The following is a 15,618-nucleotide window of genomic DNA, read 5'->3' on the forward strand; positions in this document are numbered from 1 at the left end:
AATGTTTTTCTTCACAAGCCTTAAGCTAACACTAGAAGGAACATGTATAAGCGACCAGTTTCATCAGTCCTACGTTGTTTTCAAGTGTATTCTTATGTTCTGATCCAGTGTTGATTTCATTTAAGTGTTCAATGATTTTAATCAGATCATACTGTCTTATTGTTTCACAAAAGTCCATCTACTTTTGCCATGGTAAAGTTCTGAGAAAGGCTAAGCGCGATTTCGAAGCGTTAACTTGATAGTTGGAATTAATCAAGTTTAAAGGTGTGGAATTAAAACATCCACACTAGGAGTGTGGTTAGTACGCCCCTTGGCTCCGCCTGCAAGCCAGGACTATTAAAACCAAGGGACAGAACTCCCTCGCTCTCTCCTCTCTTTTCTTTCTCTTCTTTGCTAAATTTTTCAACACTTTACTTTGCTTCTTTTTGTAACAAGCTCCTAGGTATAAAAATCTCCGTACAATCGACCACGTGCGATAATCTTTAAGAGCTTTTATTTTTGTTAGACGTTAATAGAAGTAAGTTCCGTCCTTACTATTTTTGTTAAGTATCACTATTTTATTCAGTGGAACAGAATTCAGTTTAATTATTCTTGTATTGAGAAACAACTGAGGAAGCGCCAGGCCAGCGTCATCCTTTCGTTATCCTCGTCAGGAAAGTTAAATATCAGTTGAATTAGAGTTAAAAGTCACCACTCAGAGTGTGAAGATAAACAACAGTCTTTTTTAAGACTAAAACGCCAAGCAAAACGCGCAGTGTCACTGCCTGTTTCCACAAACCTAGGACTACGGTTTGCAGCGACTTTGTGCCAAGCTGAAGTTACTCTGCCCTCTACGCTCACGAGCGGTACCATCCCGCTGGGCAGCGAACCGGACCATCCTCTGCTGAGCGCTGGACCAGCTGATCTCTCTCCGACACCTGGACGAGAGAGAGTCGCCTGCTGTGAGGTCGAACCGGACCATCCTCTGCTGAGCGCTGGATCAGCTGATCTCTCTCCGACACCTGGACGAGAGAGAGCCGCCTGCTGTGAAGTCGGATCGACCGCATCTTCCCTCTTTCTTCGGGACCCGCAGCTACCGCGAGCCAGCAATCCCTCAGACGAAATCCGGCAGAAAGATCGAAGCGAAAGACTTCTCCACTCTTCAGACGAAGTAGGCTAAGCATCTTGCACACGTTTCACTAAACGTTCATGAGTTGGTGTTCTTTTAATTCCTAATTCATAATAATCTTTTCACAAGACAAGTCCGGTTAGGGTCTCGTTAGTATCAAAATTACTCTCGTAACATTTGAATGCTGCCCAGACTCACGACTTTACCATCGCTCATCCACCTTAAATAATCCTGTCACTTTAACCATATAGTCTTCACATTTCTGTTTGTTTTATTGTTGTCTGAATCATCATTTCATTTATTCACCTTGATTTATTTAGTAAATAAACATATTTAACCGTACGTCGTTGTCTGTGCTTACTTGCTTTGATGTGGAGAACCGAGGAAACTGTATAAAGAAGTCACTAATTCAGCTATGAGACTAACTAAATTGATTTAAATTGATACAAGTTAACCTTGTTTAGTCGGATTTGATTAATTACCTCCGGATTATTCAAATAGACAAAACATCGGAGGTGGTGCCCCATTAACGAGTGTTTTATTAATCTTCAGTGATTAATACCTTGCCTTTAATACAGTGTATCTCCTACAAGGATTATGGGTAATGTAGTGCTTCTCCGTGATATGACGTTGGAAATAATACGTGTTTTTTTTTAATAAAGTTGATATTACACGGGGATTTTGGACTCGACAGAAGCACATACTATCGTTACACAGTCTGCCTTGGATGGTTACAACGTTATGGCTAATAATCAGATCTTTCTTCAGAATATCGATTAAACTACATTTGCACTTCCGGGATCTATGAAACAACACACACAGCGTGTCGTCTTTGAAGCTGACAATGCGTGTGTCCGCCACGAAACGGATCCTAATTGACTTTCAGTGAAGGCTGTTTGCGTGGTGATCACACGGAATTCTTACACAATGCGTGCCAGGAGCACGCAATGCGTTATTAAGAGATCGTGCTTATTTCACGCAATTCTGTGAGATCAGGTTGGTTTTCCCGTCCTTTTTCCTTCTCACCTGTGTTCCTCCCCAGCCTGCTTTTCCTCGAAACCCACCCTGTTCCCAGTTTTCTTCCCTGCTTATCAGCACCCTTGAGTAGAGAGAGTTGCAGCAAACGATGTTAAATATGGTGATCAATATGCAGCTCTTTAAAATACAATCTGCAGAAATGATCTGGCCTTAAAAGGGTTAAGCAAGACTCAACTGTTACATATTGTCAGCTTCCGAGGGTCTTGGAGTGAAGGGCAGTTTTCTATTGGTAAGAAATGTTTCACTTTCAATTGAATAACTTTGTCTTTCCTTTAGAGTTGTAAATGTTTGTGCTCCCATGTTTGAAACTGCCGCGTCATTTACTCTTTAACAGTTTAAGTCAATGATTATTTCCCTGTGTGGCTCCCACAATCTACCCCTTAGAAAGTGGGTCAAGAGTCATTTAGCCAGCAAACAGTGCAGTGTGTGTGAGTGTCCGGGCAGAATAGAGCTTTAACAAAGTAAACAGAGAGGAAGACGCGAGATAAGACGACATCAAGACGGCAAAAGAGGCTGAAAACAAGGAAACGAAACAAACTCAAACTGCAGGAGACGGAAGGAGATTAAAGCCAAACAGAGAAGACTGTTTTGGAGCGTAGGGCAGAGAACGCAGAGTTGGCAACCGGACAGAAAAGGAGTAAAGAAACAACACCATGACATACCGACTGTTTGAGGGGAAGGAGCATGCCTCACTCTACCAAATGTATCGATTTACACCTCCAGATGAGGTCAAGAACATTATTCTTCAATACCTAGATAAAAAGGTATGCCAGATCCTGTATACTATGAATATCAATAAAATAACAAATCTGCAACATTCAGCATTCTGACAACAAATCCTGCATATGTTAATATCCGCAGAAGGGGCAGCCGCATGTGCTGGCCGTGGATCTGGGATGTGGGACGGGTCAGAATACGCGGGTAATGGCGCCGCACTTCCAGCAAGTGGTGGGCATCGACATCAGTGAGTGTCAACTGGAAGAGGCCAGGGCCGTGCCAGGGTACCGTAACATCACGTACAGGTAGGCATGTTATGGATGTGTGGATGCACGGCCCAGTTGCAAGAATAAAATGTTGGGATTGTATGTTTCTGGAAACCATGCACTCATTGAATTTGTATGTTTATTAGATACAATTAAAAACATGTCTTCTAGTTACATGCATATGAGGATGGTGGTGGCATGACAGCTAGGCAAGACGGCTGCCAAGCCAGAGACCACTTTTCCAGAAGGGGTCACATGTCTGACCTGTCTACCTGCAGGCAGGGTACAGCAGAGGAACTCCCTTTTCCAGATGGCTCTGTTGACTTGCTGACAGCAGCGTCTGCAGCTCACTGGTTTGATCAGTCAAGGTTCCTGGCCGAGGCAAGTCGAGTTTTAAAACCCCGGGGTTGCATGGCTCTGCTGTGCTTTAGTCTTGATAATGCCAGGCTTCACTACCAGGACTGTGGAGAACGACTGGATCACATCTATAAAGAGGTGGGTGTAGACTTCCACCTCTACTTTCAATTTGGGAGTCGTGTTAAACCTTATCTGCAAAGTTTTGTTGACGCAGGGTGCCCGTATCACCAACACCTGACCATAGAAATGCACACTAAAGGCCATTAACTGTAATAACCTTTGTCGGGGCTTAAAGGAATAGTTCAACATTTTTTCAAAAAAAACTTCACTGTCTTTCTGAGTCCATCAAGCACAAAGCTGAAGTCAGGACATGATCAGCTTAGCTTAGCATAAAACCTGAAACACCTCATGAATGTCACAAACTAAAACCTTAAGTTTTTGTTTATCTCATACATAAATAGAGATTTAAAAACCACAATTTCATTTTTTTTTTATTGTTTCTTGGCAATAAACATGCTAGGCAAAGCAACCATTGCATTTTGTTATTGTTTTTTTTTTTATGTATCCACACATTATTTGATTATTTATACAGACAGACACAAAACACATGCACTTTTTATGATACATTTTTATGTCAACAAATCATTGTACAAGAAATAATACATCCAAAGAGCTAGTAGAAAGGTGCAGAATAAAATATGAAATATGTATATAAAAATATGTTTATCTGTTCCTTTTCTTAATGAAATGTAAGCTAGCATTAGGAGCATTAGCCAGTGCCACAACTTGCAGCCACTTGATGGGGCAGGCGATTTGAGCAACGGCGGTGTAGTGATGTGAATGCAATGGAAGGAGGGGAGATGGACGCCACATTCAGTTGCTGAATGTTATCAGTAACATCTTTTTAAACATTAGCCTGCTACACATTTTGCTCCCAGATGATACAGGTGCTGTCACCCTATGCTAGCAGTCCAGTAGCTGTATCTGAGGGTAAGCTGGAAGAGCTCTACTCAGCCATCCCTTTTCCAGATAAAGAGAGGTAATTATTACACCCTCACTGTATCTAACCAGACCTAACCACACCTCTGATAGCTGAATAAGGACCGATACAGTACAAAACCAGTGATGTTGCACCTTTATTATACCTTTATTCATCAGAGACGGGCAATAACAAACAAGTCAGATCTGAAATCACAGTCTTTTTTTTTTGTCTTGTATAATCATACATAAATAAATTGATACAACAGGGTCGAGGGCATTTGGGTGAAATTGACGATCTCTGTGAGGAACCTGATGGGTTTCAGCAAGTCCTTTTCCATGTTTCAAGCTTACAAGAAGAAAGATCCCCAGACGGCTGAAGACTTGCTGCTCGACACTCAGAAGAGGTCACACACACACACGCACACACACACACACACACGCACACACACACACACACACACACAAACACACGCACGGGACTGTTACTTTGATCCAACATTTATCATTCAGTCATCCATTTTTGTGATTATTAACTGAAGGCTTTTACAGGTTTCTGGAGGAGATGGGAGTCACGTCTCCTGACACTAAAATGGAGCTGGAAATGGAATATTACTGCGTCCTGGCATCAAAACCACAATAATCAGCTGCGTCCAACTGGTTGTGTAATTGCAGGAGCTTACTGATTATGAATATTTCTGAATAAACCACATTTTTTCCTCTCATGTTCCCTGTCATGGCCTTTATGTAAGCTGACTTGTAATTGTTAACGCTGCTTTTTGTCATAAAGAAGAATGTTTAGACCGGTTTACAATTGATTTACATGAACGTTGATCTGTCACTAAAGCATCGACTCAGGGCTTCATGCTGTAGTTAACTGCCTCTCAGAACGTTCCCAATAGAACAGGTGATCGTTTGCAGCCTTGAATGCACACTGAGAGGTTACATAACTAGAAAAAATGAATTATTTTGAAATATAATGTGCCTACCACGGTTTATTCACAGAAGGGCTACAGAGATGCTTGGGATTAATTGAGATCCTTCGGTGTGTTTTCTTTATTCTGAGTGGGTAGAGGGCAACTTGATGCTGCTGACAGTTTGTATTGTACCTGCTTTGTGCAATGCAAATGAAGCTAAAGTGACAAATGTTTATCTTACAGCTTTTAATAATGATTTACATACTGTTAAAATATAGTATTGTTTCAATAACAAATAAAGAGAAATAGAATGGATATGCATAGCAACATTTGTACAATATTTGCACTAATTAGCAATTACTGGGGAACTGTCTGGCAATAACATAATCCATTTTGGCCTAAATTGAAAAAGTTGAAGCTTAAAGGCTAACTTCATGATTTTTACACATTAAAGTGTGTTTACAGGTCTTGGGGAGAATGACTACTTATGTGAAAAAATAGTAGAAAGCCATTTTTGTCTCCAGAGGAAGCTGCATGTAATCTGATAAATTCCCTCCAGTGATGTAACTTTGTGGCTAAGTTGCATTATGGGTAATGTAGGCTCTAGGTTTTGAATAAGAAGAAGAATGCATAGAATAATGTATCTTTGGTCCTGCTATACCGACTTTAAAAGTGTATATAATGAGTTCAACGGTAATATAGAAGTGCAATGCTAGACCACGGGACTGCTTTTTGAAAAACCTGGTGCCTACATTACCCACAATGCAACTTAGCCACTGAGTTTTTCTCCTCATGATAGCCTTCCTAGTGTTTTTGATCCTGACTTTTGCCTCTGCCTGATTCCTCTGTTTTGTTTGCTTGGGTAGCGAACCTTTCTTCAGTAAACACTTTTTGCCTTTAAACTGAACTGTCTCGCGTCGTGCATTTGAGTCCTAATCTAGTGTGTCAGTCAGTAACAAAACAGCCCTGAGTTAAAGTGGCATTAGATTATAAAACACAAGAAATAAACCGACAGATTCAGAGAGGAGGAGCGCTGCACACACAATTTATACACACACCATTTGTACCTCACCCACATCATCTCCAGGGGTTTTGATTGATCCTGACAGAAACACATACCATCACATGACCCGTAAACTGACCCCTTACCACACAGACCTTTAGGTTTGACGTTGACTAAACATAATTATCATGGATTACATTCAAAACATTGCATTGCTGTAGCTATTAAGCACAGAAAAAAAGTTTTAAAACAAGTGCCACATTATGAAAAAAACAACAACAGCATAGTTTTGGAGCTGTCACTTTAAAGGAGCTAATTGTCAAACATCCCATGTACCAGAGGAAGCAGTCAGACCTCCCATTTTCCCAGGCACCCCACTGTTTCCCTCTTTGTGTGTGTGTGTGTGTGTGTGTGTGTGTGTGTGTGCGTGTGTGTCTGACGGCCGGTAGAAAGGAATGCAGTCCTCTCAATGTGGAAGTTAGCTCCTCTCCACCAGTTAAACACAAGATAACATAGATTGCTTTAATCTCTTTTTTACTGCTTACTTAGCTGTTCAGAGAGGCATCAGCTAGCTATGACTCACCGTCTGTTTGAAGGCAAAGAGCATGCATCTTCCTACTGGAAATACAGGATCTCTCCAGATCATCTCATACAACAGATGCTTGACTTTCTAGAAAAACAGGTAAGAGCAGATTGAAAATGGTGGTAGCCTCTGTGAATTATTGCATGGTACCTTTGTCAACTGAATAATGGCGTAACTAACTTCACAGCAATGTCAAATAACATGTTAAATATTTTGTCAGAAAGGTCGTCCCTTTGAGTTGGCAGTAGATGTGGGTTGCGGCTCAGGACAGGGCACGGTGCTGCTGTCCAAACACTTTGCCTCTGTGGTGGGGACGGATGTCAGTCCTGCTCAGGTGGAAATGGCTTTGCAGTACGCCAACGAGCCGAATATAACATACAAGTGAGCACGAACAGCCCAAGAGTCACAGTTAGTCTTCAATTTTATCAGAAGATACGGTCAGCTTTCAGAATGCATTCTTGTATTTTACTGTTGTCTTTTTAGATTGTTTCTCTTGTGCCTTGTTAAAGGTGCACTACATAGTTTTGGGGAAGACATTTTAATCAGAGGAGAAAGATCTTCATTGACTGAATATTTTTTATTTCTAAACAAACTAATTAAACACAATTAAACAATTGTTTTCATGACTGAATAAACTGAATAAACAAACTGACCTTAAAGGACAACACAGTTTCATACTGTTTTACTTTGTTTATATGTGGCGGACCCTGCCACCTTTCTAGCCTCAAACAGTGTTCTGTGGACCTTATTTTCCTCTGAGAACAGCTTGTTTAATCAGTCACAGAAAAACTAAGTAATTGGGTTTGTGTTATTACCTAATTAATATTGCAAACATTACAATTATGAGTTTAAATTTCATTTCCAAAAACTACAAAATGCTCCTTTAAGTTTTAAATCCCTCCTTGGTTAAAGAGTGTGAGATCAAGCAAGCATAATACAAAAGTATTACAATTAACATCATATTGTTTGTTCCTCCATGAAAATTAAGTAAGCCACTGTATTAAATAGATGCCAAAGCAGGAACAATGTGACCCTTGTCTGGTGAAAGTCGGTCATGCAGTGAGGCCCACACAACCACACAAATATCAAGTATCAGGTCAACACAGGAGGGTGAAATCCCCTATAAAATGTCTGACATGTCAAACAAAGGTATTTAAGTACAGCTTATGTACTAAATACATAACTGAAAGAATCTGTAGTTCCCAAAGCAATTAAGCATGTTAGTTGTTATTGTGATAAGAAGGTAGAGGTTATCTAGAAGGTATAAATAAATAAAACTGACCTGATATTAAAATTTGCTCTTTCAGTTGTTATAACACTGATTTTCCGTCTTTAGACAGTGTGTGGCTGAGGAGCTGCCATTTGCCAACGGCTCGGTGGACTTGATGACAGCCATGTCTGCTTTCCACTGGTTCGACCGACCACGCTTTCTCCAGGAGGCCCACAGAGTCCTGAAGCCCCGCGGCTGCTTGGCTCTGCTCAACTACACCATTGACATGGAGCTAAGCTACCAAGACTGCTGCTCAGACACACTCAACCAAGTCTGCAAAGAGGTGCTTACAGGAGGCCGAGAGAAGCTACTGTGAACTGTGCACTGATAGACTCTCAGCCACGTGTTGTTGAAATGTGAAACAATGTGCATGTCACAACAAGATAAATAGCACATTGTTAAAATGGGAAAATGTTACTGGTATACCACTTTAATTTTTCACATTATAATGAGAAAGATTTATGTTACAACAAAATAAATAGGATATATTTTTATTACAGGAAAAGTTCCCTGTTTTTCTGCCCCAATTGAATATTATTTAAAAAAATCTTTTTCACACTGAGAAAAAAATAGAAGAACTAATGGAAAAAACAACAACTTTAATGTCTTAAAAAGCAAATCAATCACAAATAACAACAGTCCCCAAGACAAGCATTTCTGAGACAGAGGCTATATCGAGGGAGGGAGATGCTTCTTGAACTTACGGTACACTGGATCAGCACCTGTCACATCCTTACATCACACTCTTGAGGATTCTCTGACTAGAACAGCTCATGGCCGTGAATCCAAAATGAACAACAGCACCATCTTGTGGATGCTCTTGGTCAAATCTGAGTGGCACAGATAGCTCTTAGGTTGCACATACAGTATTTTTCAACAAAACATTGTGAGAATGTGAATTATGAGTGTTACACTAACAAAATATACACTAAGTCTAGATAGATTATACAAACAAACTAGGTAGCCAGGTAACGTATATGGTTCATGCTATATGCCATGCCCTTAAAACAGTGCTTAAAAAAATCTTATGATTCTTAATCTTATATTTTCTTTAGTTTTATGCAGCCTTGCATCCGTACCGCAGTGCCCACCTCGGAGCCAGCTCTATTGAGTTATACAGAGAGGCCTTTGGATCCATCCCTTATCCTGACAAGGAGTGGTGAGTGACAAGTTTTTGCTTGGTCAGTAATGTTTGTTCAGATTCATTGGTTGCGGATCTGAAGATTTTTATGATCTGCGGCTATAAACCGTCAGCCAATTCATAATATGAAATGATTTTTCTCATCCTTCCCGGAGGTTTTACTTGGCCTCATATACCGGGTTTCCTCCTCCTTTCCTTTCCACTTTGTGTGTGTGCAGGACACTGGCATGTCAGAGAAGTAATGCTTCGCTCTGCAAACTGTAGAAAAACAGCTTATATCTATGTTCAGTAGATGCTAACTCTGAGTGTGTTCTTTTAATGTATTACAGGCACGAGTGTGTGTGGGTTAAAAAGCCCATGCCTTTGTCCAGCTACATGGGTTTGGTGGAGTCTTTCTCGAGCTATCAGGCTCTGCTGAGAGAAGACCCGCAGAAAGCCACCGGACTCTCCCAGGACATCTGTCACAGGTAGAATGTGCCTAATGGCACCGTGGTGCAGTATACACATGAATATCACACACACTTGACAGCGGACATGTTGGAGAGGTGAGCTTTGCCCCCTCTGCTTGTACAATGTCTCCTGTGCTCCTCTCTCCAGGTTGATGTCCATAATGAAGGTGACCTCTGCAGAGACAGAGGTGGTGGTGGCTGTCAAGTATTTCTACCTCCTGGCCTGCAAACCACAGGAAGCCTGACTCACACCAGCTCTCAAAGTCATGAATGTAGATGAGGACACAAACTTGTGCTCCCCTCCCCCCAGTATTTAATCCACTTTTCTGAGTCGATGTTTTCTATTTGACATTTAAAATACTGGTTAGTATGATAGATGTTCTTGACATTTTGGTATGTACTGTTATTCACTTGTCGCTGAGAGTTCGATGAGATGATTGAATCCATTCTCACGTTTGTATGTGAAATATTAAGCTGGCAGCTGGTTAGCATAGCTTAGCACAAAGACTTTAAACAGGGGGAAACAGCCAGCCTGGTGTTAATGTTCAATAACATGTAAATCAGTGATCTTAAGAGGTGCTTGTTGGCAGAATTTTTGTTGTTTCCTGTTTTTATTCTCAGCTAGGTTAACAGGTGCTGTATGAAAATATCAATCTATGACTTTAAAGTTAAACCACATAGTTTTTGGTATAGGAACATTGTACAGATGATCGGTCTTTATACATTTACCGTACTAATAATTAAATAAATAAATAAATCATACTCTTTGATATCTGCATCCAACAATCTTCTCGCTCTGCAAAGGTTTTCTGGACTATCAACACCTTAAAAGGAGAGGCAATTTGTGTGATGCTTCTGTGAATACAGCTACACATTTTGTAAATGATCTTTTATGTGTAATTGGTCATTTTCAAACAAATTATTTGCCCACTAAGAACAAAAAAAGCAGTGTTGTGGAAGTTTCTTTGAAATTAAAGCTTTGCAAGCTACTGATCACTTAACACTGGAGGCAAAGCAAACTACAGAGAAATGTAATTTGTTAAACTAAAGCTACTTTGAAAAAAGTTGTACAGACTACTTTATAAAAAAAAGACAATGTGCATGTGACACAAAATTATAACAACATATATACATATACAGTTTATCATTCCTCTTGTTTTATGGCCCAAAACTGTTTGTAGTTTCAGTAGCTATCTACACAAAAATTGGAAGAAAGTAGTCAGACTACTTTTATCACTGCATATTTGAATGTAGTTGGACCACCAGCTTGATTACATGTAGTTCACGTCTTCCCAACACTGTGTACAAGTGGAGTATTAGGAGAGGTTGTTTTATGAAGTACCACTAGAGGGAGGCATTTGACCAAAAGTGATTATTGGACCTTTTCTTTGTGTGTGGTACATCACATCAGGTCTCTGTCACATTAACTACATACAGTAAAATGTTAGCTGTATATAATAAAAATCATGTTGTTCTATACAATACTGACACCTTGCCTGTATTGATCTGTCTCATTTCCTTTTCTTACATCTATTCTTAAAAGTAACCACTACTCAGTAACTGTGCTACTACACGTAATCCTCACCTCTTAGCACAGACACATCACCATCACTAGTGACATATAGGCTTATGTTGGGGTAAACTGGAGGGTCAGTGAGGGACCACAACCATTAAACCCACTCTTTGACACATGAGAGTGGAAAAGTGCACTTTCATTGACCTGCAGTATCTCTGTATTTAGAGGCAAGTTCAACATCCTGTCACATTTTATTGACTTCTTTGAATCTGGCCTGAAGCTGACCCGACAATATCACACACGATATGCTTGAGACGACTCTGCAGCCCCTCTGTGACCCTTTTCTTAAACTCACATTGCAGTCTATCGTGGATTTATTTGTTGAGCACAAGAGCCCCAGAATGCTCCTATTGTATGATATCTTCTCATGTCTTTGAAAGCCGAGAGAGACGGAGCGCCGCAGCAGAAATATGTCAGCCGCACAGACTTTATCATTAGTCGTGTTTGTGATGCTGGTCACGCCTGTTGTAATGGCGTCCCCCTCTGCTTTAACATCTGTGTTAAAATGCTCTCAGCAGCCGCCACAGAAAAGATCTGCTGTGACAGAATCCTGCACTTTACTCCCCTTTTATCCACTTTCTCACAGACCGAAACATCAGCGGTGTCCTTATTTGTGAGATCTTGGCCTCGTTTTAGTGTTAAGCCTTCAGGACTTTTTGTGCAATTGGTAGCCACTGGCATGACTCGAGGCCGTGACCCGACTCTGACTGATGCAGCTGCTCTGAGTGGGCATGTTTGTATTGTCTGCACCTGGTAGCACAGGGGCAGAAAAGGTGTCAGCTTGGATCTTTTGGCCTTGAGCTATTTCGGTTTCCAAATCTGACCCTCCTCTGCTATAAAGCCATCATAATCATACCCACAAAATGTTCCTGTGGTGGATAAACCATGATAAACTGCCCTGTGGTCCAGTGTGCAAGGTTAAAGCAACACTATGTAACTTCTAAAGTAATTCTGGAGAAAGATCATCAAATACCAACGCTCTGGGTTATTTCTTCAGGTCCGATTCTAGCCCCCCACGACCCTGCAAAGGATGAATGGTAAGGGATGGATGGATGCACTGAAAGAGACTCGACAATCAACTCTCTTTCTTGCATACTTTTGCTTTAACAGCCTTTGCCTTTTGATAAGGTGCCCTGCAATGAAGAAAATTAGTAGTACTTACTTTGTAAATCTTCACTCCTAATCCTAACCAGGGTTGGAATTGTTTTACTATAAATAAATCAAGATTTTCTCCATGCTGGCATCCGAGGGGCCCTATTTAGTTTTTTGCCCCTGGTTTCATAATTTCCTTGATTTGAACATGATTATAATCAGTATCATTATCATAAGGGACTCATCTATTATAAGTAGATTTTAAAGCATCCTTTAAAAGAAAAAGAGGGTGAAATCTTCAACTGCATTGTTGATTCACAACAAATGGAAAGTGAGGCTGTATGTATCCGCTCCAAGTTTTTAAAGAACACGGCACCATCTGGCAAACGAGCGTCTATCTGTTGTTGCAGCTGTATGAGCTCAAAGTTTCAACCAGATCTCTTACAAACATTGTGCTGCTGTGTGGAAGATTATTGCTGGAAAAACATTACCTCTTCTCATGGGGGCCGCGCTGACAAAACTCAGCTCACTCTCAGCTTCGAGTGATCCGTATTTTCACGACAGGACGCTCCCTCCTTGCGAAGCCGTTGCCAGAATATGTGTTGGCAACTAACAGTATGTTTCTGCAAACTGCTGATATGTCGTTTGTTAGTTGTCCTCCCAGACAATGGGACCAACAAAGGTGATTGCCTAATACAGAACAGATCTTCAGCGTTTGGCAAATCTTAATTTGCAAATCTTAAGAGTAATTTAAGAGAGTGCTGCAGCATAAATAGCATCAAGCATAAACGCAAAAATCTCATGAATTGTTGAAGTATTTCAATATTTTGAAATCTTTTTGTTGTTGTGGTTACTGGTGTTGTTGTATAGTGATTACATGTTGTCTTGTAACTATTTTTATACCTCAGAGTTCATTTTCTCAACAGCGATGTCTCCTGCCCAGGTGTAAATTAGCAGCCTTTCTGAAAGTGTGGTCTGTGGACCACTAATGGTCCGCCAGAGTCCCCTAGTGGTCCTCGAGTAGATTTGGTAAAATATTATGTGTTTCTCAAACTGTATGCGACATTGATTGACTCCAATCTCCTCATAACTTGTAGTGAGTAGGACAGATGCGTTGTTTTTAGGCTTCAGCAATGTAATCAAACATTTACGGACCGTCTTGCAACACTGCCTGCACAACATATTTACACCGGTTTTACGACTTATGTAGAAAACGATCAGCCCTTGATCGCTATGTGAAACAAAAAATTCTCCAGTTTAGAGCCAGACATTGCAACACTGATGTCTCTTTTCTTCCCGTTAAGACGGCAACGGAGACAGTGATGAAAGAGCAGGCGAGGCTATTTTGCAAGACCGCCATCTAATTCGGCTATAATTTGAATTATACAGTGTAAGTAGGTTGATTGCCTTTGTGGATGCTGGGAAGTGAACGCCAGGTGGTCTGTGAGTTTTTTTTTAAGTTGTTACTGTAAGTGGTCCTTGGTCTGGAAAAACTTTGAGAAACACCGGTTTACAGCAAATGCTGACTCAGCTAAGAAGCGTTGAGCTGTCCATGTCAAATAAACATATAAATAAGATTTATGGAAACTTTCTGTTTAGGTTCAATTGTTAGTTTGGACTAACCTGGTTCTGTCGTCACAAACACGACTGCAAATCGTCCTGACGTCTCACAAGAGATGTTCGGTTTCAAGGTTGGAAAAAAACAGTAGTTTTGCGCTTATAAATGTTGAAATGCCGTTTTGAACTGTGGTCTCCCGCTTGACAGCCGTCTCGCCTGGCTGTCATGCCACCATCACCCTCTTTTCCTCTCATTTGAATGTGATATGACATGAGTGTTAGAAATGTTGATGTAACACATATGAAATGTATATCCATGGTTCACAAGAACCTACAATACCAGCATTTTCTTCTGGCGACTGAGCTGCTTGTAGTGTATCAGTGTCTGTCACAGATTTCACTTTTATACACTGACACACACACAAATTGGCCATCGTCCTTATTGGTTTGTATGTATCTGTTATTAACAGCGTCATTCAGGAGTCGTACACCACTCAAAGTCCACCACAGAGGGTAATCAAACAAGACTTCTTTTCAGCACTCATATTTGAATACACAAATATGACTCAGCTCATTTGCGTAGTCAGTTGTATAAGTCACGACAAACTTATTTCCTCCTCCTCCTCCCGTATTCAAACAAGGAGGACTTCACTGATTAAACAGAAATGTGTTTTTCCAAAGAACAGTGTGTTCATGTGTGTGACAGCGAGAGAGACACACGCAAATGTGTCTCTGGCCGAGATAGTAACTCACACTTTCAGTGAACTCTTGTTCACTTGTTTCTCATTTCTCTGAACCCTGCAGAGTGAGCTGGACTGACTTCAAACCCAAATGAGCAGTTCTGTCAAACAGTGATGGTGTCAGATGTTTCTGCTGTACAGATGTTTCCAGCTCCTCAATGATAGTGTTGTGTGTAACACCACTTACAGCATGTGCTAGAACTTAAACCCCTACTTGACAGCACTGGCCAATTTAATGTGAAAGACATATGGAAAATAAGACATGTTTCAACTTAAGAGTATGCCAGAAGTGCATTCTGCTCATGTTATACAATTTTCAGCATTAAAGCTCCTACATGAACCGTCCATTTTTTGTTAATTCTGAAAGTCCCAGTGGATAAAAGATGATGATGAAACAAAGAAAACTGTGTTTTGGTGCCGTACCACCAGACTACAGCAGAGTTTCTTTCCTCAGACTGTGAGACTCAACGAATTCATCCTCAACGATCCGCCAAAAATAAAAGTTATTTAATCGCTATACAATACAGTTATGGACATAACCAGTTTTAAAACCAGTTAAAAGTTCTCTGTCGTACATTTAACAAAGCGCACGATATATTAATTACCAATAAAAACATTCCCATTTATTTATTTCTTCTGTTTGGAGTGTGCTGTACTCCATAACAAGAGGTCAAATTCCTCCTCATTTTTCCTCAATACATGAGTCACCTGGTGATAAAAGCTTCTGATGGCTATGAGCCTGTGACTCTTGTACATGATGCACATCAGATTACCACATGCCTGAGGACGGTACGACAAAGTACCGCCACCAACTTTTCTCCCCTGT

The 15,618-nt window shown here is 40.6% G+C and overlaps 2 protein-coding genes across 2 annotated transcripts; both read left to right on the plus strand.

The window, feature by feature from the left end:
• The first annotated feature begins 2,532 nt into the window (after positions 1-2,532).
• On the plus strand, positions 2,533-6,255 carry LOC311262355 (putative methyltransferase). Its single transcript, XM_084361691.1, has 6 exons — positions 2,533-2,910; positions 3,008-3,168; positions 3,408-3,624; positions 4,425-4,525; positions 4,734-4,871; positions 5,017-6,255. Exons 1-6 carry the CDS (start codon positions 2,800-2,802, stop codon positions 5,105-5,107), a joined length of 819 nt encoding a protein of 272 aa, XP_084217817.1. The 5' UTR covers positions 2,533-2,799; the 3' UTR covers positions 5,108-6,255.
• A 534-nt stretch (positions 6,256-6,789) lies between these two features.
• On the plus strand, positions 6,790-10,597 carry LOC311262258 (putative methyltransferase). The gene is made up of 6 exons (XM_084361531.1): positions 6,790-7,066; positions 7,188-7,348; positions 8,304-8,520; positions 9,293-9,396; positions 9,708-9,845; positions 9,976-10,597. Exons 1-6 carry the CDS (start codon positions 6,959-6,961, stop codon positions 10,070-10,072), a joined length of 825 nt encoding a protein of 274 aa, XP_084217657.1. The 5' UTR covers positions 6,790-6,958; the 3' UTR covers positions 10,073-10,597.
• Positions 10,598-15,618: the final 5,021 nt, after the last annotated feature.

This window comes from Pagrus pagrus (genome assembly GCF_965226575.1).
Source record: "Pagrus pagrus genome assembly, chromosome: 9".
NCBI classification, from domain to species: domain Eukaryota; kingdom Metazoa; phylum Chordata; class Actinopteri; order Spariformes; family Sparidae; genus Pagrus; species Pagrus pagrus.